General features: G+C 40.5%; 2 protein-coding genes across 29 annotated transcripts in view; both read left to right on the top strand.

Moving 5' to 3' along the window:
- The window catches only part of puf60b (poly-U binding splicing factor b), an 8598-nt gene extending 1452 nt beyond the window's left edge, over window positions 1–7146 (top strand). Inside the window, exons 2-11 of one of the 3 annotated variants that reach the window (XM_032504036.1) lie at window positions 50–145; window positions 546–635; window positions 1117–1167; window positions 2341–2502; window positions 2607–2699; window positions 3950–4163; window positions 4246–4436; window positions 5101–5215; window positions 6124–6371; window positions 6485–7144. In XM_032504036.1, the coding sequence (XP_032359927.1) occupies window positions 50–145; window positions 546–635; window positions 1117–1167; window positions 2341–2502; window positions 2607–2699; window positions 3950–4163; window positions 4246–4436; window positions 5101–5215; window positions 6124–6371; window positions 6485–6784 (1560 nt within the window). In that variant the 3' untranslated portion in view covers window positions 6785–7144. Of the gene's footprint in view, window positions 1–49; window positions 146–545; window positions 636–1116; window positions 1168–2340; window positions 2503–2606; window positions 2700–3949; window positions 4164–4245; window positions 4479–5100; window positions 5216–6123; window positions 6372–6484 lie in introns of all 3 variants that reach the window. The other 2 variants (XM_032504035.1, XM_032504037.1) reach the window with 2 other exon arrangements.
- Window positions 7147–8687: 1541 nt separating this feature from the next.
- Window positions 8688–24585, top strand: part of scrib (scribble planar cell polarity protein) — a 73253-nt gene continuing 57355 nt past the window's right edge. For 10 of the 26 annotated variants that reach the window (XM_032504026.1, XM_032504018.1, XM_032504010.1 and 7 more), the window contains exon 1: window positions 9343–9501. In XM_032504026.1, coding sequence (XP_032359917.1) covers window positions 9343–9501 — 159 coding nt within the window. Of the gene's footprint in view, window positions 9502–24585 lie in introns of all 26 variants that reach the window. The other 16 variants (XM_032504027.1, XM_032504024.1, XM_032504025.1 and 13 more) reach the window with 5 other exon arrangements.

The following is a 24585-nucleotide window of genomic DNA, read 5'->3' as shown; positions in this document are numbered from 1 at the left end:
TCTCAGTTGTTGTTGCTTTTTTTCTTAAATTGCTGTTTCTGAATTGCAGGGAGGTGAAGCTCTGACGATGGAGAATGGACAGGGCACAGGCTCCAAGCTTGGCCTGCCGCCTCTTACCCCAGAGCAGCAGGAGGCACTTCAGAGGGTAGGAAATCCCTGACATACTTGTACCTTTTAGTGATAATGTAATTACCAATGTAAGTTTGCATGACAAAAGTAAATCAGTGCAATTATTAACATTCATATATGGGGTAGGTGACTAAGGAAACCTGTTTAATCCTGGAGAAAGTCCATGTACTGTAGATGTGTCACTGGGTGTCTAATCAGCTTTTTACTTTTGTGCATGACAAAGACTGCAACTTCTTAATACTTTTTTGATTTTTTTCCATGTGTTTTTGTAATTTGTTTTACTATTTGCATTTTTATTATCATTTGAATGCATCTGAAAAGATTGACATAACATTTTTTTGTTGGTCTAAGTAATGTTATAACTAGTGTTCGTTCTTATGAGTATCTGGAATGTAATGACTTTTTTCCTTGTCCAGGCAAAGAAGTATGCCATGGAACAAAGCATTAAGAGTGTGTTGGTGAAGCAGACCATTGCCCATCAGCAACAACAGCTCACCAACTTGCAGGTGAGACATGTAAAATGTATTGGTACTATGCGGGACAAAGTTTGTAATGCACGTGTTGTCTAAGTCTTGATTCTAGACAGAATATCTTAGCCTTTTCATATATTATCTTGTGTAAAAGCTCTCTTGGGAGTACTCTCTTCTCGCCCATGCTGTGAAAAGACCACGTGTAGACAATGTGCCCTTGTTTCTGCGTCTGCTCTTGTCCAGGTGGAAAAGATCATCAAGACGGCATTGATTATCATGTTAAATGTTTTGCACTTTTAAAAGGGGATTTGTTTGTTTACTGCTGTGTGGTGTTTTGTAATTTAGAAAGGGGAGGCAACTCCCCAAACGTTTGGTGTTTTTTAAAGGGAGCTCCTGAATGTATTATTATCTTGACCACTTTTATCTATTTAGCAAAGCAATGACATTTTTGAAAAAGTAAAGCTAAGGTATCTATAACCTACTTTTCAGCACTTTTTTCATCTTTACTGTCTTTCAGATGGCAGCAGTGACAATGGGCTTTGGAGATCCTCTCTCACCTTTACAATCGGTCAATAGATTATTAAATTATTTTTCTGTGCGCATTCCCAATGGAAAAGGACTGTTACCCTTCTTTTACTGGTTGCTTTGGCAACAATCCCTGCCCTTTTTATCTAACCAAATAATTCATATTTTGAAGAAAACAGGGCTTTCTACTGCTAGTGTACTTGCAATGATGTTAGTAATCCTCTTTGAGATCATTGACTGGTAATTATTGTTTGAAGCACATATTTGCTTTTCTGAGGCACATTGGGATAATTTGCATTAGTATTTTTATATATTTATATTTAAAGCTCTTTGGTTGTTAGTGGACTTTTTAAAGAATTTACAACTTTGAAAAAAGTTGATTCTCTTTAAAAAAAAAAAAAATGCATTTGCTTGATTTTGAAAGCAAAGTTCTTGGCATGGGGCGAAAGAGGGATAGCAATCCCTTTTTTTCTCTTTCTTTCTTTTTTTTTATTTTTTTTTTTTTTTTTGAATGGACCAGAATGAGAGAACTGCTGGAACAGGGATTCTTATTGGCCACCTTAAAGTCAAGTTATTCTGTCAATGAACAAGTTAACTGTCCATTATGTCATGAGTTAGCACATGTTTTGTTGGTAATAGAATGAAATTACAAAGCAGGCTGACTTAAAGGCATCCGTAAACAACACAGCATCTTTCAGTGGTTAATCCATCACTCCCCTTAGACTTGAGAAGAAAGTTTAAAAGGTTTCATCAAGACTTTGTATGGATTACGTTTGAACTCCACGATTACTTTTGTTACCTAACTTGCATCCCAGGACTACAGGTCAGTTACTGAAGCTAAATATTTGTGAGGGCTGTGCATGTCAATCACTTAAGTGTGTTTTTCTCCATATGTCATTAGTGACAGAATAGAGGTCATATTGTAAATACAAGTTGGTGACATCAATTTTTTTTTATAACTGTTATACATGTTAGTATTTTTTTTTAAAGTTCTGTCCATTGATTACAGTATCACATTATTACCCTATTCACCTGTCCATACCCCCTACCTTGGTATACCTTGGCTTAACTATTTTGGGGCAAAGCCAGCACAGTAGAAAATACTTTTTTATTTATTATTAGTGTGTGTGTGTGTGTGTGTGTGTGTGTGTGTGTGTGTGTGTGTGTTCTCCTTTGTATTATTCTCTAATGCTTATGTGTTTTCCCCGGCTGGCAGGTGGCAGCTCAGCGGCAACGTGCCCTAGCCATCATGTGTCGGGTGTATGTGGGCTCCATATATTATGAGCTTGGTGAAGACACCATCAGACAGGCTTTTGCCCCCTTCGGCCCAATCAAGAGCATAGACATGTCTTGGGATTCTGTTACAATGAAACACAAGGTCGGTGTTAATCATGATATACATTTTTCTTTTCCTGCTTGATTTAAATGCGGAAGATTACAAGTAAAGCTGCCTAACTTCAATGTATGAATATGACTGTGTAGGGGTTTGCCTTTGTGGAGTATGATGTGCCAGAAGCTGCTCAGCTGGCTCTGGAGCAGATGAACTCAGTCATGCTGGGGGGGAGAAACATTAAGGTGAGTTTTCTGAAAATAGGAGTACCTCTCGATGTCTTAGGTACACATGGACAAACGGAAACACTTTAATATCTCCCCTTTTTCTATATTTGGTGTAGTTTGATTAAACAGATTTGGATTCCTTGCTAAAATTTGGGATATTGATTCAATTAGTTAACTGCTTTTGTGATGACTTGTGAAATTACTCATGTGACTAATTTTTCTCCCCCTTTGCTTGTCTGTCTGTTGATTCCCAGGTGCGTGTGTTGTGCGTATGTCTGGGTGTGTGTTTAGTGTACTGTCTGTTTGTGTTGTGTGTTATGCTTCCATGATGTCATCAAGGCTATTTTAGTGACCAGTTCCAGTAGGATGCCCAGCGGCGCGTGGCGTCGCTCTGTGTCCAAGATGTGCTGATGATGGGCTGCGCCTGGTTGGTGTTGCTTGGCCGCCCCATCTGTAGTACAGATCCCAGTCGTACTTAGATACTCGTCTTGAATAGGGAGAGGAAGTTTTTAGGGTGCGTAGCAGTAGCTCGATACACTTGATGCGTTCCCCTTTCGGTTTGCCACCAGCTCAGCCAGTCACACTGTGCATGCACAGTGTGACTGGCTGAGCTGGTGGTTTTGAAGTAACGCTTTGTTTGATAGTTTCGGAGATATTTACAAAACAGCTTTGTATTTGCATTGTAAATGAAGTAATATTTGATATTATGGGAAGTTGTTGTTTTTCACTCTTGTAATGAGAGCTGACAATTTGTCTATATTGCATAACTCAAGAATCTAAGTGTAGTAGTGATTAAATTCATGTTCAGCTGATGGACACCCCTTAGAGACGCTGTTTGTTTTGAATTTGTGGTCATTTAAAATGAGAGTTCTGAAAAGTACAAGGGATCTACACAGAACTTTAAGTATTGTCCATAGTTTAGTGTTCTGGTCTTTTTGTGAAAACATGGAATATTTAGTACCTGGTGGACAGTAAAAGAATGATAGGACAGGCAAGAAATGTGCAGTTTTATTTATTTATTTTTTTAGATCTCAGAATTACTTCATCAGATCCTTCAAATAGTGTAGTAATGGGCATGCACATATGCAGAACCAGAGAATACTTGCCAGGATAGCATTGTCATAATTGTAGGAGGAGAGTGGCTTTGACTGAACTCGGTGGTTGTCGAAAGTTAGTGCTGCAGGGATTTGGAGTTTGCGATAGTGCGTTCTCGGGTTGGTACTATAATCCCTTACTCAGTAGCCCTGCTGGTATGATCTGTGCTATAGGTTGGGCGGCCAAGTAACATCGGTCAGGCGCAACCCATCATTGACCAGCTGGCAGAGGAGGCGCGCGCCTTTAATCGGATCTACGTGGCGTCCGTCCACCCTGACCTGTCAGATGATGACATCAAGAGTGTGTTTGAAGCCTTCGGAAGGATCAAGTCTTGCACGTTAGCCAGAGACCCCACCACAGGGCGACACAGAGGCTTTGGCTTCATTGGTGAGCTGGAGGGCCCTCATTCGCTCGTGCTCTTTGTGTTGCCATTGCTCCGCTATTTACTATTATTATTATTCACTTGCAGAGTATGAAAAGCCTCAGTCAGCCCTGGATGCTGTGTCTTCTATGAACCTCTTTGACCTGGGGGGTCAGTACCTACGGGTGGGCAAAGCAGTGACCCCGCCCATGCCCCTACTGACCCCCACGACCCCTGGTGGTCTGCCGCCGGCTGCAGCTGTGGCCGCAGCGGCAGCCACCGCTAAGATAACGGCCCAGGCAAGTATGAATCCCTTCCAAAGGGATTTAATGGCCTTCCAGGTAAATATAACCCAGATCTAGCTAGAATTGACACCAAAAGCACAGATAACATGGGCATAGAATATTTGTATTGAAGTGACTGGGAGAATCCCAGTTTTGTAGGATCACACAAAAATAGCACTTGCCCTGACAGTGTCAATTTAACAGCCCTGAAAAATGAGATATTCTGGGGCTCAATCTTTTTTTAAATCCAGTTTGTGTTCAGAGTCAGATCGATTTTCCTTTTGTATAGTATACATTCTATAGTAGGGTAAGTGATAAAAACTCCTCCCATTCACTGATTGGGTGTGTAAGCTAAGATTGTTCTTAGTTGGCACAAACACATTGACTGCCATTTTTCAGTGTGAAAAGTCACAATAATTAACCAGACAGTTGTTCCTTGTAAAATGTGTCATGGTTGAAAACTTTCTAAACATCACTGCTGTAAGTTTTTGACTTGCTAAGAATAGTCTGATTTAGTTAGTAAATCTATACGGTAGAAATGTTGGTGACCTTGATGCTCACTAAAAAGAGGCCAGGTTGAGCTCACTCTGTGCTATACTGTGTGATTGTTGACTGTGCTGCCTTGTGCTGTTCTCTGTGTGTTTCCCTTACCTAATGTCTTCGGCCCCCCTCTCTTAAGGAGGCTGTAGCCGGCGCATCAGTCCTGGGAGCGTTAGCCGCGCCCCAACTTCTCAGTCAGCAAATGGGAATACCTCAGGCTGTTATGGCTGCCCAGGCCCCAGGTGTCATCACAGGTGTGTACTAAGACATGAGTGAGTGCTCATGTTTTAAAAGAGTTTAATAATTCTCAATTGCGCTTTTATAGTGCTGTTGCAATGGAGCTTTAAACGTAACCTATTGTTTTAAAACTTGTGACACTTTTCCACGTCTTAACAGCTTACTTTGTTTTGAAATGAATAAAGCTTGTCAATACAATGTTTATTTTTTGTACATGGCTGCACAGTTGATGAAATATGCCACGTTTAAGTAATTTAGGATTGGGCGATATCTTTTTTTTTTTTTTTTTTTCATAGCTCCCTGACATTTCACTGAGGTATAGGAGAAGTCTTTCTGGGTTTAAAGAGTTATGGCCCATAGAATAATGAATAGATTGGAAATGAGTGCCCCTTTCCCATAAATTATTGCTTGCAGCCTCTGGTGACATGCTGTGCAGTACAATACATCCCTTCAATATAGCATCTCTGTATCAGATTACTGTATCAGATTAAAGAGGAGTGTCTGTTTTTGACTGTAGTATAAATCATACTTTTGGTATTCCTAAATACCCTGGTATACTGTAATACATCACTACTGTTAAAAACTTAGTCTGTCATAATCCTCATATTTGGATAACTACATGTCTATGGATGAAATACAGTATCTTGCCAATTTGTATGGCTACCCAGATGACTTGATGCTGCTTACAATTTTAGGATTGGTTTATGCTAGCCCACTGTAATGGTTTAAAGTTGCAAGTCATTGTTAGAAATTTGATTTAACAGGATCAATACTTAATTTACCTTGACCCACAATTAGTGTGCTTTATTATCTGGTCAAATTAGCACATGCTCTAAGTAAATATGTGCTTATGGTTTTTTCTTTTTAGAGTTTATCTATTTGCACATTTGATGTCACTGTCTGCATGTCTGCCTTTCCCTAAAAGGTGTGACTCCAGTGCGTCCTCCCATACCAGTGCTTCCCCAGGTTGGTCTTGTGAACCCTGTGCTTGCATCGCCTCCAGTCCTGTCTAATCAAGTTGGTGGCACCAACCACCAAGAGCGGAAAGAAGAGAAAGAGGAGATGCTGCAAGATGGCACAGGGCAAGAGATGTTGAGTGACCAAGAACACATGAGCATTTCAGGCAGCAGTGCCAGACATATGGTGATGCAGAAACTGCTTAGAAAATCAGAGGTGAGGTTTGGGAAATGAAGTGTCAAGAGAAAGTGATTAAGGCTTTTATTTACTCATTAACATCAAATGTTTTTATTTTTAATTTGTTAAATTCATGCTTTACTCTTCTCCAGTCCACGGTGATGGTGCTTCGAAATATGGTTGGACCAGAGGACATTGACGACGACCTGGAGGGTGAGGTGACGGAAGAGTGCGGCAAGTTTGGCTGTGTCAACAGAGTCATCATATACCAGGAAAAGCAAGGAGAAGAAGAGGATGCAGATATCATTGTCAAAATATTTGTAGAGTTTTCCATGGCCTCAGAGATGAACAAAGCAATCCAAGCCCTTAATGACCGCTGGTTCGGAGGTCGCAAAGTTGTCGCGGAGGTGTATGACCAAGACCGTTTCAACAGCAGTGACCTCTCTGCATAGTGTCTAAAATGGTTCACCAGCACCCATCCCTATAACTGTCACCCAAACTCATTTCAGCCACAGTGAAAGCAGCTAGAAATGCGGTCCTCCTGAAACTTGTAATTATGTTTTTATTTCTTTTTTAAAATGTTGTTGATATTAATGTTAAGCACCCCATTAGGGGATTCATTAAAAGTATTTCCATGTCGATTTTTGCTTCATCTGTGAAGACAACTTTTTTTTGGTGCAAGTTTCAAATTTTGTAATCCAATCTTGTAACACAATTACGTTTTCCTGCTTAGCTCCTTTTTCTTTTTTCTTTCATGAAATTGCTGGGACATGTAAACACTTTCTTTCCATGATTAAAGGTTATTGTTTGTCCACAAAAAGCGTGATGCCATTTTTTTATAAATGGTTATGAATAATGAAACATTTAAATTTTAAGGTATTGGTAAAAGCAATTCTGTGTTCTGGTTGTAGAACATAGGATCAACGAATCAACGTAAGCAGAAACATACTTCAAGCATTTGTTGATGGTCTAATATTTTGTTGATTATTCTCAAATGCCACAGCTTGGATCTGTTTGTACAGGGGGTGAACAACTTTATACTCTTTTTTTAATAACCATTCAGACTTTAAGCAGAGGTAGGATATTTTCACTTTATCAGCAAAAATGATCAGCATACTGTATCTTGCCTCTACCTCTGACCACTCTGTAAATGCAATTCTACTTTGTTTTGCCTAGTAAATGTTGCCAGCTCTTTTTAAACCCTCGGGGGAAACTTCACCTTTGCCAAGATTTTTTTTTTTTTTATCTCTGCATTTGCCCCATAATTAGTTTGTATCCGCTACTTATGACCAAAGTTGAGGAAGAGTAATTTGTAGGCAGATGATTGACAAACTGGCTCTTGAATGTTACATTGATAAAAAACATGATTGCTAAAAAAATGAACAGTAAAGCAATATCAAAGTAGCTAATCAAAGTCAGGTGGTCTGTATGCATGGTTTTGTTCACTTTTGTGGTCAAGGTCATTGGACCAGGAAAACGTTTTCTAAAGGCTACTTGGACCAATTCGTGTGTACTACATGCATGGCACATGACAGGAAAGGTCCTTTTATTTTGGATGGAGCAGGAAAAATAAAGTAACTGTCTGACTTGAGCCCTGCAAATGTTAGGCAAATTACTTTCTTTCATTCGAAGTTAATTGGCAATTAATGCAGCAGGATGTCGATGGGTGTCCTTTCGCCGAGACTTGGCAAGATCCTAACAAAGGATTTAACTAGGTGAGTAATTTCTTATTAACTAATCATTTTCCAGCCTGACAATATTTGTTGTATTTAGTATTAGATTTGATTTCTTTCTTTTAGTAGTACTGTATCAGTTAAAGCCAACTAATACCCGCCGCTAGATGGAGGTATAAAGTAAGGTAACTCAGCAGCTGCCCAGCCCCCCACAAGACAAACCGGCCTGCCTCAGCTCAAAGTGGAGGGATGCACGGCTGTTACTGAGTCTTTGGCTGTCGCTGCTGGCATTATTCGTCGCATTAAAAAACAAACACTCATTGGGCAATTTATTTGACGTCTAATGAAATGTAGCTACCACACACATTTGGCAAGATAAGAACGTTCATTATACTAGTGTTAGTTAGCTAACAGTAGCTAGGCACAAAGATATTCAGTCAGCTAGCTAGCTACTAGCCGATGTTGGCTGAGCGAGTTCCCACCCCCCTCCCCAGGACCGCCTACTCCACCTTGCTTTGCCTACTCTGTCTCTGGTTGGTTTACATTGACATTGTTACCCTAATCCTACCCAACCCCACTGCTTTTACCTAATCGTAACCAACCCAACCCAACAAAGGCAACAAGTAATAGCCAATCAGAGGGAGTGTAGGGCGGGCCGTGCCTTCGCCATCCTAGGAAAAAAACCTTGGCATTAGTAGCTTGCCTGCTAACAACACGGCAGGCGGTGTGGACGAGCACATCCTTGCGCAGCCATACTCGGGTTAATCTCTGCTAACTCGCTCCGTGGGCAATGTTAGCTGTTTTGTGGTAGTAAAGTATCTGTAACCCAAGTCAAGGGGTTGTATTAGCAGTCGCCACTCATGACTCGGATACTTGAAGCGCCGTTCATGCATATCTGGGTCGTTGGCATGTTTTTCAGCTAACCGCGGCAGAGCTTCGGTCTCATACAGGGATGTGGCGGTAGCATAACAAGCTAACGTTAGTCCAGTCTCTGTGGTGAAGTGAGTGCAAGAAGTGAGGAAACGCTTCAGCCAAGCGTGAGTTCTCATTTTTGTTTATGTTCATTATAATTCCAGGGTGGATGACACTAGGGCAAACCTGACAATCCGCGAACACAGCTGAACGGAAACTGGGAATATCGCTAACAGATCGAAGGGATTATTTTTGTGTCTCTAAGTGGATTTTGGCCTCCTGTTCAGGACCGTCGTGGAGCACAGTGAGTGTTTTGACATTGAGTGAGCCCACTCCCTCAAAATATCCTCTCTCTCGTCGACCTTCACTCTCCGATGCGGAGATTTCAGTAGAACCGGCAACCAAATCCCCCACGGCGGCCGGACATGCTGAAGTGTATCCCCCTATGGCGCTGCAACCGCCACGTCGAGTCGGTGGACAAGCGACATTGCAACTTGCAGACAGTCCCTGATGAGGTATTCCGCTATAGTCGCAGCCTGGAAGAGCTTCTCCTTGATGCTAACCAACTCAAAGAGCTACCAAAGGTATGCAGGGTTACAGACCAAAAAAATGTCTCCTCTATGTCTATCAGCAATGTGTGTCATTCCCCTGACTGAAGTAGCTATATGTGGATCTCATGTGAATGGTTTCTTGGTTTTAGCTATGTAATGTAAATTCACCCTGCAACACTACACTTGCACACAGTTGGTGTTTAATTTACTTATTGGAAACCAAAGGTTACTTTGGGTGAAATGGTACACATGATGTCACCTGCTCAGGTAATTCCTTCTCAGGAAGGGTACCTCCTTCCTTGGAAATGGGGTTGGCCAAACTGCAGTGCTGTAATATAACGTCGGTAGATAATGATTGCAAGATGGCAGACATAGAGTACATTTGTTTTGTTTTGCCCATATATAAGTGGATAACAGTATTTCAGCAGTGTCTAACATTAAGAAAATTGGCTCCAAACTTGAGTCATGATGTTAAAACTAGGTATTGCCAGGAAGACATGAGCCTTAACTAACTGTGAAGATAAATGGACAAGTTATTGGGTGGGTATGCTGCATGTTGTTAGGGACTAACCCTGACCAAAACTGCTGGCACACAACACGTTGCCTGTAGTAATGGCATCACTGGCCAGTTAGATTGGATGCAGTGTGGGAAGGCATGCATGGAATGAATTGCAATGCTGTCCCCACCCACACACACACACTATTTGAAATATGTTAAAAGTTCTCTTTGCACAGTCAAAGTGGGGAGCACTGCGATTGTGATGGAGCAGGGAGTTTAGACTGGTCGGTATTAGACATAGTCTCTCACGTTTCACGGCATTAGTGGTGAAAGTGGCAAGTGGCAACATTGTTAACAAGTCAACAGAGGCCTAAGTGGTGACAGTGCCTGTCACTTTTTGGGAATCAGACACAATATTGCTTCTTCTAGCAATGGATGCATTTGTGTTTTTGAACAATCGCTTTGCTTTGACAAGTGTTTTTACACGAGTACTTATTTTAAATCAGTCCTCCCTGAGTTGGATTCATAAAATATAGCCTTTTGCATATAACTACTCTGGGTACACATACTTGGCTCTTGCCTGTACCGTTTTTGGCACAGATGGACAGAGAGCTACTCATGAAGACCCACATACATTAACTGCTGAATATTTTACCCGTCTTCAGTGTAGTTAATGCCTTTTCTTGGCCCAAAAACTAACGAACGGCTTACTTAGCCTGATGAGAATTACCTGCAGACAGACATTTTCTCCACTTAGTTCATACCTGTCAGATATACACAGTGTACCTGGTACATGGCCCCTGAAATACTGCGTGACAGATACACCAAATATTCTGGTGCAGACAGCTAACCGACAGTCTCTCTGTGTGGTACTAGCTTCAACCAGGAGACATAAATGTGTGGTGACAGAATGTCTCGTGTGGTTGCGATGAATGCGTAGCGTGCAGACACAAAGCATATGGGCCTTCTTTGGTCATCAGAGTCAGCGGGGCTTCAGCGAGAGAGCAGTGTGAGAGGTCAGGCCCATACAGGGTTGGGAACAAGAGCATGGATTGATGAATGGCATTACCATAATGAGCTCATAAGAGAGTGAGGGTCTAAATGTCTTTATGCTATTGTGTGCTCCTTCCCTCTCACTCTGTATTCGAGTCAGAGTTGAGTATGTGGACTTGTCAGTCTATTTTTAGATGTCAGTCTAACATCCCGAGTCATTTTTGCTCATCAGTTCGTCCCATGTATCTGTGAATGAGCACAGTATGGATGAATAGTGGTATGCTTATTACGGGTGCACAATTCTGAAAATATCACGATTCACTATCAATTTTAAGGCTCAATATTCGATTTTAAAAATGATTTTCCGATTCAAAAGCGATTCTGAATAAAAAAATTAAAAAAGATTCACAATATGTAAATGTAGTTACTTTTCCCATGCGATAATATACAAGCCATAACAAAACAATTACTTTTCAAATTTAAAAATATGAATGAAATTTAGGAATTCTATGAATCGATTTTGAATCGGTAGAGCTTGAATCGATTCATGAACGTAAATCAATTTTTTTTTGTTTTGTTTGCACACCTCTTATTGGCTGCACCAGTAGGCACAACATATGCCATAGATAGAGAATAATCGGCTCAGAGGTGACACCTTCACAAACTCACTTCTTTTTACGGGAGCTAAACTGTCCTGGGGCACAGTCACAAACTAACAGGTCAGTCAAGCAGGGTTAGTTTCAGTCAGGTGGATTTATGTGTACAGTGACAACTTACACAATAACATACTGTAATCAGTACAGCCCTAAAAATGTTTCAAAAACAGGAAACTGGGACCACGTTTAAACCTATTGGGTATGGATAGGTCTCGATTGTATTGGTGGTGATTAAACATAGTGAACAGATGGAGATTTAGACATTCTAACAGTTTAAGTTTGCTGTGACTCACCCCCACCACACTGCCCACCAATCTTAGATTATGCCCTCTGTGGGAATGATGTCTGAATTTGCCACATCAAGAACATTTTAGGTTTGTAAATATAATTAATTTAGAATGACTGTTTTTGTCTGATTTTAGGGCAACATCCTATCTAGGGAGTGATTATACAATGTGAAATACTGATAGTAGTGTTAAGTATGACTTATCTGTATGAAATGAGTTTAGAGGAACTCATTTCAAGTAGGCAGCTGGTCGGGAACTCCCCTCATGTCCATACATCATTGGCCCAAAATGCTGCAATGTTTTCTCATTGCACAAAAAATAATCTCAGATAGTCTGCAATGCGTCTTTTGTTTAGCTATTGGCACATTTACTTTGTGAGTTTTGTTCATGTTGATCATTGCAACACCAAAGCAAGCATGGAGAAAACATTGTTCACTTGAACATTTTTTTCTTACAGGTGAATCCTTGTTTGCTCAAGTTTCTTTTGTCAATTATTGAGGAACTGCATGTGATAGTTAAATGTACATGTCCCACAATTCATATTTCCTTGTACTTGCTCTATGTTTTCAGCAAGGACATTTTGCACTAGAGTAATCTGAATTTCTCTCTGCTGCTTCGACCAAGTAGCCCTGCCTCAAAGATCATGTTGAGGAAGAGGGAATTATCTTTTTAGCCATTCTCAAGTCCCAATTACACGTTACAAAGAAGTCCATTCACATGTCCAAGTGCCCCCCACACCCAACCACCCCACCCCACCCTCATATCCAATGTCATGGCTCTTTGTGTTTCTTGTGTGCATTGCACTGCCCTTGACCAAGAGTACATTAATTCTGCAAGCATATCGTGACTCAAATTAATACTTTTAAGATTTGTTGGAGGTCCGTTACACCTGCTGAAAAGCAAAAGGGATCCCCTTTTTGGAGGAACCAGGTAGGAAGCAGGTGCATTAGGCAGAAGCCCAAAATTGGCTCCAACACATTCACATGACCGAGTGTGCTTACCTATTTTTGTTTTGGTTTTTCCATTGTTGAAATAGGGAACAAATCCTTGATGGGTGTGTCCCCATTAGACTTTGCAAAACAGGTTTTATGCATGTTGCTCCTGGTATTATTACCTAATAGGACCTTCCAAGTACACTTGATATGTTACAGTACCCATTTCCTGCCTCAACACTTGCCATAACCAAGAATTATATTAACTGTAGCATCCAATATCTGGGCTGTGAGCAAATCTATAACTGCTATTATCACCTGAATTACCAAATGTTCTTTTCATCTCCACAAAGTTACAGTACTTATTGGAGGTCAGGTTTTGTCTGAAAAGGAAAAATTAGATGTGTAGATATGTTATAGTTGGAACTAACAGAATGATATGTGCATGATAAACAGGAAGGATGACTAGCCTATGCAATCTTTTTAATCCTCAGCTGTCACTAGTGCCCTCTCTGTGTGTGAGGATCTGTGGCTAAAGGGCAGATTAGGGCATTTTCACCCAGCTGTGAAAATGCCCCTCAGCACCTCAGTTGCAACCCCCCATCATACACACCACTGCATCTTAGTGTACACTTCCTCTGGGGTCTGTTTTTTTTGCCATTTGGGTCCCTTTTCAGCACATAAATGCAATGATAAAAATCAGAGTACTTTTCTCTTGAGTCCCTTGTGTATTTTCAGGCTTGGGTCAAGAGAAATCCAAATTAAACTCCCTCACTCAGCTCTTGCTAAATGTGTATTGGTCTACCTTTTGTGTTTTTGTTTTTTACCTAAGCTTGAATATTGAAGTGTTTTATTTTGTGTCTTTGGTTTTTAAGTCATTACTAATTTTTTAAGAAAGAATGAAAAATGGCTCAGTCTAATTGACAATAAATGGTGCTCCACCCATCTACTATATTATTCATGATAAAGGTGTAAGAGAAATGCAGCATGTCTGGGCTTTAAAGCCAAAAGCTGGCTGCTTATGAAGGAAATTTGGTATAAATAGTAGGACATACACTTCACACTGTGTCCTTACAGTGTACTTGTGAGTTCTGCAGTCAGTCTTCCCTCCGAGTTTTTAGTTAACTCTACAGGGGAGACCTGGTTTGTCTCTCCTCAGCGACTTGCTGAACTAAGCTTGGACCAAAGATAAATTACACCTGCCACTGGCCTCTCTGCGGTAAAACCACATCGTTCCTCTGGCGCACTCTTCTCACTCTTCTGCTCTCCTTTTTCCTGTATGTTGAAGCCAGGGCTTGTATGGCACACAAAGCATAATACATCTAAAGTAGGATGTGTCGTGTGAATGTTTTGTTTCCATGTCTTAGGCCAGAATATTTGACTTCCTCAGATTGTGGCTGTGACAGAAGCTATCCCCACCCTGACTGTAGAGGATTTTTTTTAACTTTTGTAATCAGGATATAGGATTGGCTGTAACACAGTGCCTAAAGAGGGCCAGAGTGGGTGAGGCTATGAAGACACAGCAATGTGGGAGAAACTCTTCTTTTTGATGCGAGAGCACATTCAGCAGGTTTCTTTGTCTGAGCTGATGACCAGCTGGTCTTACATCCTGCCAGCCCCCCTTCCCCCAATCTGGTGGGACAGAGGGGTAACAGGAGGTGTACGCATATGTGAGTGAGTGAATGAGTGAGTGAGTGAGTAGTGGTACTGGTAGTAGGGGGTGTATTTCATTCCAGAGATGGATTAACAGGAGAAGGGGGTGCTTTGGCACCCCCACTTGAGGAAGTGACCAGGGAGCTGAGCTCCTCGGATCCCCGGTCCTCTGGGGCTCTCGGTGTTGGCGCCATCCATCCATCCATCCATCCATCCATCCATAAATACCAGTCCGGGCTGACATCCAGTGTCAGGTGGAAAAAAAGCAGCCAGGAAAGTGGTCCCAGAGCACACCGCTGGTGCCCTGGAGACCTCTGCACGGTGTGGATTGATCTTCTGCTTTGTTCTATCTGACAAGCACATACACACCCTCCCTCTCTTCCCTTCCTTTCACTTTGAGAAGTCATGCGTTCTTCCTGGGAAATGGCAGTAATGGTAACTGGGTTATGTCAAGCTTCCAGTCCATGCATAAGGACAGCCAGTGCCAGTATTTTTTTTATGTAAACCCGCACACTTATGGGGGCAAGGTGTATGTGGACGGGCTGCCCTGCATCTGTTTATGCCACTGACCTATTTCTTTATGTCAAGTGCCCCCTAAAATGCACTATTTTTTGTATTATCCCTTATTGATGCATACCATATACAACAAATCACAACAATTGTGTTAATTGGTTGTTTAGTCATTTCTGATGACTTTCAGCACAGTAGCATTAGGACCTAATGCTGGTCTGTTCACTTATCCTACTGTTACTCCCCACTCTCCCATGCTCTCTGGCCTTGGTCGCCAGCCTCAAAGGTAAACAAGGAGGCAAAGCCCCGGTGAATAATTGATGGCTGTGGTGGTTGTGGCAGCTGTTTGCAAAAGGGGTGAGTCTGTGGCTTTGCTGCATGGCCAGCTGTAGCACTGTGATAGGACAGGAGTTTGTTGGCCACATGCATCAAGTATACACACAGACAAGATGTGCAAGGTGATGCCGTTTTCTCTTTTTTGGTCCGACTGTATTCATGTGTTCATGTGTTGATTTCATCCTGTCAGCAGCTAGTGTTAGAAACCTCAGAGGTAAAGAACACAGTCCTGCCTGTATTCAGGTGCAGGGAGTGACACACGTAAATCATTATTATTAACACAAACCTTTAACATTAGCTAAATTTCCCTGTGGATATAAAGCAACAAATTCAGTTTCCCACCTTTAGTTGAGCAAAATCATCAGTCGCATCATTGTATGGTTACAACTAACATGTCGAGTTTGAGTTTGAATAGATTAATTTTTAGGTCAATAAAAAACGATAAAGGGTCCTCTCTTATGAGTCGAAAGTAGTTTTGTACCACTAACTGTCCAAAAAACGCAAATATCCAATTTACTGTGCATTACAGTAATAACAAATAAGGTAGTAATCTGCGCGGTAATATTTTTTTGAGATGTTTCGAATTGATAAATGTAGGAGGCTTTAAGAATAAACATTTAACTTTAATTATGAAAACCAAATCACAAAACTCTTCTTTGTACTCAAGACTACACAGTAATGCAAATGTTCTGTCTTGAGAAGGAAAAGATTAGAAAAAACAGACAAAAACAAGATTTGTTAGCTGTCAACAAGGCTTGGTAAACACGAGACAAACTTATCAGCCAGTTGTAATTGCCTAGTACGATGTTGGTTATTTCCCATCCTGTTAGCAGTACAGTTTGAGGTCATCTTGTGCCGGATGTTTATTCAGCTTTATTAAACTGCATTTGCACATTTTCAACAGGCTATGTTTAGGTCACAGACTCAAAAGGAGATCGCTGCTGTAGTTTGAAGTAGTTAAATTCAGCAATGGGATAGAATGTTTTTGGAGCTTTAGATCATACAGGAGTCTAGGAACTGCACTCTCAGTAACACAAATGCTCCTTTTGAGGCTTAATCTGTCAGGGTGCCTGATGTCCCTGTGGGGAAAAGGTCACCCAGGATGGCATTAAAACCAACCACAAACAAATGCTGCCCTTTATCTCCTGGCCACACACAGTCATTGAAGGCCTCTATCTGTCACACTGAAACCTGATAGCCACCGTCAGTCTGTGTGCTTTCTGTACCAGTGGCTTTAGATGGGAGCTGATGAAAGTAGATTTCATGTGATTGTCACCATCCCACACCTTACACTCTTAACTTTCATCCAAGATACTTGCTAAATTTTATAGAAATTAAGTGTTTTACCACTTGACAGAAAATCTTTTTGTAAATATATATTTGGCAATAGCAATGGGAACTTTAAATTTTTAACCAATTAGCAACCAATTCATCCACACAACAGCTACCACAGCATAGCTGCTCTGCTTTTACATGTGTTTTGAAACAGGCGGCCAATTCAGAATGACTTCAGGATGCACACAAAGCGCTGGTTTTCTGTAGGACAACTCGGGCACTCAGTCAGCATCCAAGTTCGGGCCAGTCTGATTTGCTGACGTCCATGTTTTTCTTGTTGATTCCTTTTATGTTGGGAGAGTCTCTCCAAGCAGGAAGTGGAAAAATCTTGTGAGCAGTGGAATGCCCTGTTTTTGTGAGGTCATCTCCACTCTGGATCTTGTTTTGTTGGAGGAACTTTAAGTCCAGGCTTAAAAAAAGGAGGTTTAAGAAATATCGGCTTATGGTTTATTGTTGTTTACTCCAGTTTCCCCCTCCTAGTACAGCAGTGTTTTTGTCTTGTCCCTGCCTTCTTCCTCTCTCCCATATACACACTCAGAAGCTCAGTGTCTCTGACTGATAGAGTTTATGATAACTAATGTGAAGCATCTTGTTCTTCTGTAATCTTACATGATGCAGCACCGACCCGTGAAAGAATGTTAAGCCCAAGAGCTCAAGAGCCATGATAAAGGAGTAAAGTAATACACTTGGGGCTGCAGGAGTGTTTACTACTAGAATGGCAGTGTCTACACCACTTGAACTCTCTTCACTTGACTCACACTGTCTCACTGCCGTCATCTACATGGCTCCAGAGTGCAAACATTTGGTTCCATTTGGGGATATTTTCTCCCAACCCAGCCAATTTTGATGATTGTCTCTAAACTATGTAGTACATTTTCTTTTCCTGCAATCACATTTTTTAAAATGTATTTAAATAGCCAAACAAAAGCGCAAAACATTAGACCAGATGACAACATACAGAATAGTACGCTACACACACCGAAGAATGCACAGTGCACCTTTTCCACAACCCTTCCTTGCGATCAAATGTTTCACTCCAAAACAAAGAGAGGAAATGTGTGAAAGAGGGAGACACAACAAAAACACAACAGCAAGAACGATGTCTGCATCTCACAAACAAGACACACAGAGACAGACACAGACAAACACACAAATAAACAAGAGGTCTTGACAGTAGTGCATTTCTGAGTAGAAGAAATGTTTTTTGCTCCATTGATATAACTGCTGTCCCTGCTTTCAATCTTCATGACTTCTGTTAAAATTGCTGCAATTTAAAAAAAATAAATCACAACAATCCAAATCATAATTGCTAAATTAAATCTGTCTTAAAATGTCATGTGCATTAAAACAGACTAATATTATCTACCTTGACCATGAACTAATCTGGGATCATATTTAAAATGTTTTATGGTTTGTGGTAGTGTTGAAAGCTTTTGTGAGATAGCTAAATGCAGCAAACTATACTACACACACACACACACACACACACACACACACACACACACACACACACACACACACACACACACACACACACACACACACACACACACACACACACACACACACACACACAGTAAACGTATACTTGCTGACTTATAAAATATGTGTACTATGCAATAACAGGGTGTTTTGGGTTTCCTGATCACTAAAGTTATCATTGACTGAATAATAATTTCCAACTCATCTAAATTGCTGTGTTGTTTACTTCTCTTCCTTATTGATCACACTGTTAATTTTGCCTACCATTAGCCAATTTAAATAAATGTTGTAGAAACATTCTTTGTTCTTATAAGTCAGCAAACTGCCATGTTGTATTCAATTATGAGGTATTTTTGCTGCATATGCTAGATTCTGCTGAAGGTGCATATTGAGCTGTCACGCCTCTGATGATCAGTGTTCGATTATCCACAGATAAATATGGTCTTGTCTAAGCAATTTTGGCAGACTAGCCAATATATTTGTACAGTATGTATTTTTCTTAAATAAATAAATATTTTTTCTTAATCGCTGAATTTCAATAGTTAATCACATGTTATATCACATGATTACAACTGTTTTTAAGTCTGTATTATCAATGTAAACCAATTCTTACCAGTGTATCTTGATTGGGAATGCAAATAAAGTTACTTGAACTTGACTTTTAGATTTAGTTGATTATTTCAAATCCAAATGGGACTGAGACACCATCAGTTTCTACAGAAATATAGCTTGCCTTAAGCTTGCTTTTAAAAAATGTAAACATAAATTATACAGCAAAAGTGCATGCACATGCTGTCAAGAGGATCAGCAGTTAGATGCCACCCGTTTAGCAAGCGCTTCAGTTAATTTTTTTTGATTTGGTTTCATCCACAGGTCTGTGGCGACATGCACTTTCCAAAATAATGCTTTGCCTGAGTCCGCTCGCATCATCAGCCTGATTTGCTGTACTAGCTGCATGCTTAGCTTAAACTTGGAGTGCTTCGGTGATACTTGAGTTCCATTTCACACAAAGTACATATTGCTTTTGACTTGTAAAAAGTAAACCGCCATTTAGAACTGTGTCGTTTGTCTCCATGGCTACAGCAGTAGGTAGAAAGTGTCTGTGGCAGCTTGGCGACAAGTAAACGTGCCTCCAAAGGATCAAAATAGTAGCAGCCAAAGATTCTTAAGCGTAGCAAAGATGGGTAACAGCACCAGTGATGGTGTAAAATAAAGAATTATAACGTGATGAAGACAATTATAACGCATAATGCTCCATTTTTAATCTCATCGCGATTAACGCATTTATGCTCACAGCCCTAATGTGTAGTATTTTCAGTCCACTTTCCTGTAGCCCCGACAGAACTGACATACAGGTATGGATGAAATCTGGAACTATTCCCCCAAAGCAACACAGATGTGTGAAAGTAGAGAGAACAATTTTTTGTTTCTTCATGTGAATTGCTGTATGTTGCTGCATCTCCAGGTCGATATAGTGTTGCTATTACTGAAGATGTAAGGGGTCAGGGACACCTATGTGGAAAAGAAAAGTCTTAGTTCTGATTCGGGAGCGTCTGTTTCAGATGTGAGGAACTTGGAAACCATCAATATTACATGGTCATGGTTGGTTATTTAGTTATTAAGCAAACAAAATATATTGAAGGTTGAATGTGTGTCTCGTGCCACATGACCCGTTTCAGACTTCTGAAAGGGGTGCCGATGGGTGAATGTTTGTGTGTATGACTGAGAGAATAGATGAGAGCGGTCAATAGAGGGCACAGCAGGGTTCTTCGGCGACAAAGCTGCACGCACGCATGTGTCATACTCATGCCAGAGATGAATAACAAACTAAGCAGTAACAGGTCTGTAGAAAAGAAGATGGCAGCATGTGTATGTGTGTGTACTGTACATTAGTCAGTTACCGGAGCTCATCTTTTCATTCCAGTGCAGCAAGAATGCCTCAATTTTTCTACTCACTGTTTTTCTTCTTGTAAATAGGTTTTGGCCTCAACAATTACTTTCCTTGGCTTTTTCTTCTGTTGACGTCTTTGCTTTTAAATCTGTTGACATGGTCACAACAGAACAGCGGAATCTGATGAGTGATTCAGTAAGTGTTGATAGCTGGGGCATTGTTTATAGTAAAAGGTCAGTTATTTTAACTCGAGGAATTGCAGCAGTTCACAATGAAACTCTTTGTGTTAATTTTCTTTGCTGTATTGTCCCACTAGGCAGTTTTCTAATAATATTTATTCCATCAATGTTGTGTAAGAGTTCAGACTAACATCACAAAACATTATTTAGGCTCCAGAGGCCTAGATAAAGTGACATCTAAATAATCAGTTTATGGTTTAACGTCTCTGTATTGTAGTCTTGTGAAAAAAAGATTTTATAATGTTACTCTAGTTTGGCATTTTAAGCAAAGTTGCCTTATCTTTCTCTTAATAATGGTTTTGTAAAAGATGAAAAAGAAAGAAAAAGTATGAAAACATTTGGGAAAAAGTGCAAGGCTTGGTGTGCTCTGTGTAATTAACCCAGCATAGCTGTGTTTGCACTGCGGCACCAGCATGTGACATCCGAGGAAATACAGGCATGCCTGGAATCTACAGGAGTTTGTCCTGCCCTCTTGAAGCTGCACTCACTCCTCTCTCTTGCTCTCACACACACTTGAACTTACTCATTTCACATTCCTGTTGGTGAAGCCCACACGCTGACACTAAACTTAGACAAACAGCAGGCATGCTTGATACGCACATTTGGCTTCAGTTGAATTGTCAAGCCAATCAAGCTTAATTTCAGTCTCCTCCTGTTAAATATGAGTCTTCACTCATTCTAACAGTGTTTTAATTAAGCTAGCCCATGAACATCTGGGATTTAAAACTCAATGGGAATACTGAGAAGGATCTCAGCTGAGGACACCTTGATAGCACTTCTCAGTAAACTGTCTGTCTATATTCCTATTTTGTCAGGTTGTCTCAGTAAGGTAATTTCAGCTCATTTAGCAGATGTAGGCAATGGTTTATTGATCTTTTTTTTTTTTTTAAGTGTAAACTGACAATGCTTTCAGATTAAAGCCCATCTGATATTAATTGGCTGCGCTGATATTAGCTTATTGCAGATATATCGGTATCAGTGTATGTCTTGGCCCAAAAGTAAGTAAAACGTTTCAGTACAGCAATGCCAAATATACTCTAGGTTTTTATATGTTATGGTTTAGAAACGGTCATGCCATTACAGTAAAATGTCTCTCTCAGTCAAATCAGTATGTGACCACAACAATCACTGCGTGCACTTTGTGACTATTGGCCCCCCAAAAAACTATTCATGTTTCTGGACTGACTGGCAATACAGATGTTTGCTGTTACAAACGCCTTTTCTTTGTTTTATTTCCCCTTTGTGGCTTACAAAAAATTGTCATTGCATGAAAAGACTTAATAAAACTAGTCATATACAAGTTTAGATATTGTTAAATGCTGGTGCACAACTCCAGCTTTTTAGTTGTCCGCTTAGCCTGCTAAATCCACGATGACAGTGTGTGTTTCAAAGACTTGGCTGGCACTGCTCAACATCTTCTTTACCATAGCACCTTACCTACCCTCTGCAGGCTGGCCTGGTTGCAAGGGGCTGCAGGCTGCAGGAGAAATGCAGGGACAGGCTGCTGAGTAGGTTTTGTCACAGATTGGTCTGTGAATGGTGATTGTGTGTGAAATTTTCTGCAGCTCAGCAGTCTAACGGCCAAGGCCTGAGCATATGTTTGGTTGGACTCTGCCACTTCATACTTTAGATAAGGAACATGCTGGCAATGGTACAAAATATGCTATATGTGCTCTAAAGTAGGGCTGCACCATATGAGAAAAATTACGTTGAATACCGCAATGATACACTTGCAATAAATAAACAGATATTAAAGAGTACATGGTTCTGCTGCTTTCAGTGTTTTGCTAAAATACAACAAATTGCTTGTTGAATTTTGAAAAAAAATCCAGCATCATTTTACTGATCATTGAACTTAAAAGGCATCACTAAACAATTATATCAAAGTGTAGTTTTCTACTGAAATCTTTTTTTCAACCAAAACAAAAAAATGTCTAAGTGTCTTTGGCGATATGTCGCAGCCTTTTGCAATGTGTTTATTGTGCAAGTTGATATTGCAATAACGATAAAAAATAAAATAGTGTGCAGCTCTACTCAAAAGTACGATGTGATTCTTTCTGAATCAGGTTCCCCTGTAGTGTATTTTCAGATCTGCTATCACAAACCAGGTTCATGACGTCGGGCATGTAGAAGAGCAGTGTTTCAGGAATTCCATTATGGATCAACATGTGCTTTCCTGTGGGTGTTTTGGTTGTTTCTGCTGTTGATCCTCTCTGGAGTCGTGTAGGATCGGTGTGCAGACAACTGTATTCATACTGTCTCCCTGACATATTAACGGCAGTTGGCATGTAATCCTAAGTAACGGCATCCTTGTCTTCTGTCTTGTAGATAAGTATGTCAATTGTTCTTCTGGCCCAGTATTTATAAAGGAAAAAAAGCACATAATAACAGACGTAAAGCCAGATTACTTCACAGTAATGGTTCTCCTGTTTGTGATGATACAGTGCAGATTTTCAGATACTATATTTAATCTTCAAGCAGATAGTGTCTGAACCGAGGGAGGCTCAGTTTTCATTCATTGTCAGTCGAGCGTCAACTAGGGAGGTTTCTGCTTCCTAGTTCCCCTGGCTTTTTCATTGAACAAATGCTGGTCGCCAAGGTGATGGATCTCCCAGGGCCAGTGGTTTGCCTGTCAGGGAAAGACACCAGATGGGCTGGGGCTTCCCTGTCACTGCAGACTTACTGTACCTCCATGTGTGCACAGAGGCCCTGGCGATTGCTGTTTCAAATCTGCTTGCAACGCCACAACCTTGCCCTCTGCCCGATCCAAATATGTCATACAGACGCAGAGAGGATAACTAGACCCTCTCATCTCAAAGCCACACTTTGTCCTTGGGCTTTGAAAAAGGTAAAGCTGCCAGACAGGGACAATTCATTGCAACACCAAAAGTGGAACAGTTATTTTCCCCCAGGGCCTGGGATGCTTGATCAGTGAACTATATAGAGATAACTTTGTGCTGCTCTTGCGGACCAGTTATTGAACTTAGTGTTTTAGGCTTATATGCTTTTCTGATGATCTGTACTCCCAACTCTGCACATTTAAAAGCTTAGAATGAGAAATATCTCACGGTGCAAATTCCCAGTTTTTTTCCTAGTTTTCATGTAGCTTGTTTTCAACCAGCTTGGCGTAGATTAAGGAGGTTAGCTGAATTATTTGTATTCTGTTGTCATTTTGTGGCATACTAGTAAACAACTTAAAACTTTTTAAATGTATTTGCTCAAAAACAGTAGGAGTCAGTAGCTTCTAACTTCTAATTGAAGCTGTGTGACCTTTTTGTTTTGTATTTTATTAATGTTCAGAATCTCACATACACCTATTACAATTTTTCAGATTCTATGACGAACAGTATGCCTATACTTACTCTTTTACTTATTAAAGGACCAGTATATACCGGTACTTAAAAGATGGGATAGACAAACAACTGAACCAACAAAATAACACCATAACAACAAAACTATAAATAACATGGGGAGAAATAATGTTCATTAAAGTGAAGAAATACAGACAGGCCATTGATCTGAGACATGGTTGTACCACTTTTGCCAGTGCTCAAGAAATGTTTCCATTCTTCAGTTAACGTGAGCTGTAATCAGCTCCATTCTGTAGATTTCTGTTACAATGTCTCTCCATGAAGTAACGTGTGTGTGTGTGTGTGTGTGTGTGTGTGTGTGTGTGTGTGTGTGTGTGTGTGTGGGGGGTGGGTTGTGTGTCGTTGTGTGGTGGTGTGTGGTGGGGTGTGTGTGTGTGTGTGTGTGTGTGTGTGTGTGTGTGTGTGTGTGTGTGTGTGTGTGTGTGTGTGTGTGTGTGTGTGTGTGTGTGTGTGTGTGTGTGTGTGTGTGTGTGTGTGTGTGTGTGTGTGTGTGTGTGTGTGTGTGTGTGTGTGTGTGTGTGACCTTCTAACTGAACTACTTTAGTCTCCTCAAATAAAAACTAAAATGAAAACAGTAAAAACGAAAGGCCTTTTTTTAGTCACATTTTTTAAGTGCACTGTTCTCTATTGTACGTCGTTCCATACAGTGGGGCTCAGAAGTTTGGGCACCCCAGGAAAAACTTTGTATTAATGTGCATAAAGAAGCCAAGAAAAGATGGAAAAATCTCCAAAAGGCATCAAATTACAGATAAGACATTCGTACAATATGTCACAAAAAGTTCGATTTTATTTCCATCTTTTACACTTCCAAAATAACAGAAAAACAAAAAAATGACATCTGCAAAAGTTTGGACACCCTGCAGAGTTTATAGCATATACCCCCCCCTTTGGAAAGCTGAGACCTGACCAGGTGATGTCAATCTTAAGGTTTTA

The sequence above is a fragment of the Etheostoma spectabile genome, chromosome 22 (assembly GCF_008692095.1).
Source record: "Etheostoma spectabile isolate EspeVRDwgs_2016 chromosome 22, UIUC_Espe_1.0, whole genome shotgun sequence".
Classification (NCBI taxonomy): domain Eukaryota; kingdom Metazoa; phylum Chordata; class Actinopteri; order Perciformes; family Percidae; genus Etheostoma; species Etheostoma spectabile.
The sequence above is the reverse complement of the archived record's forward strand: the minus strand, read 5'-3'. Positions and strand labels throughout refer to the sequence as shown.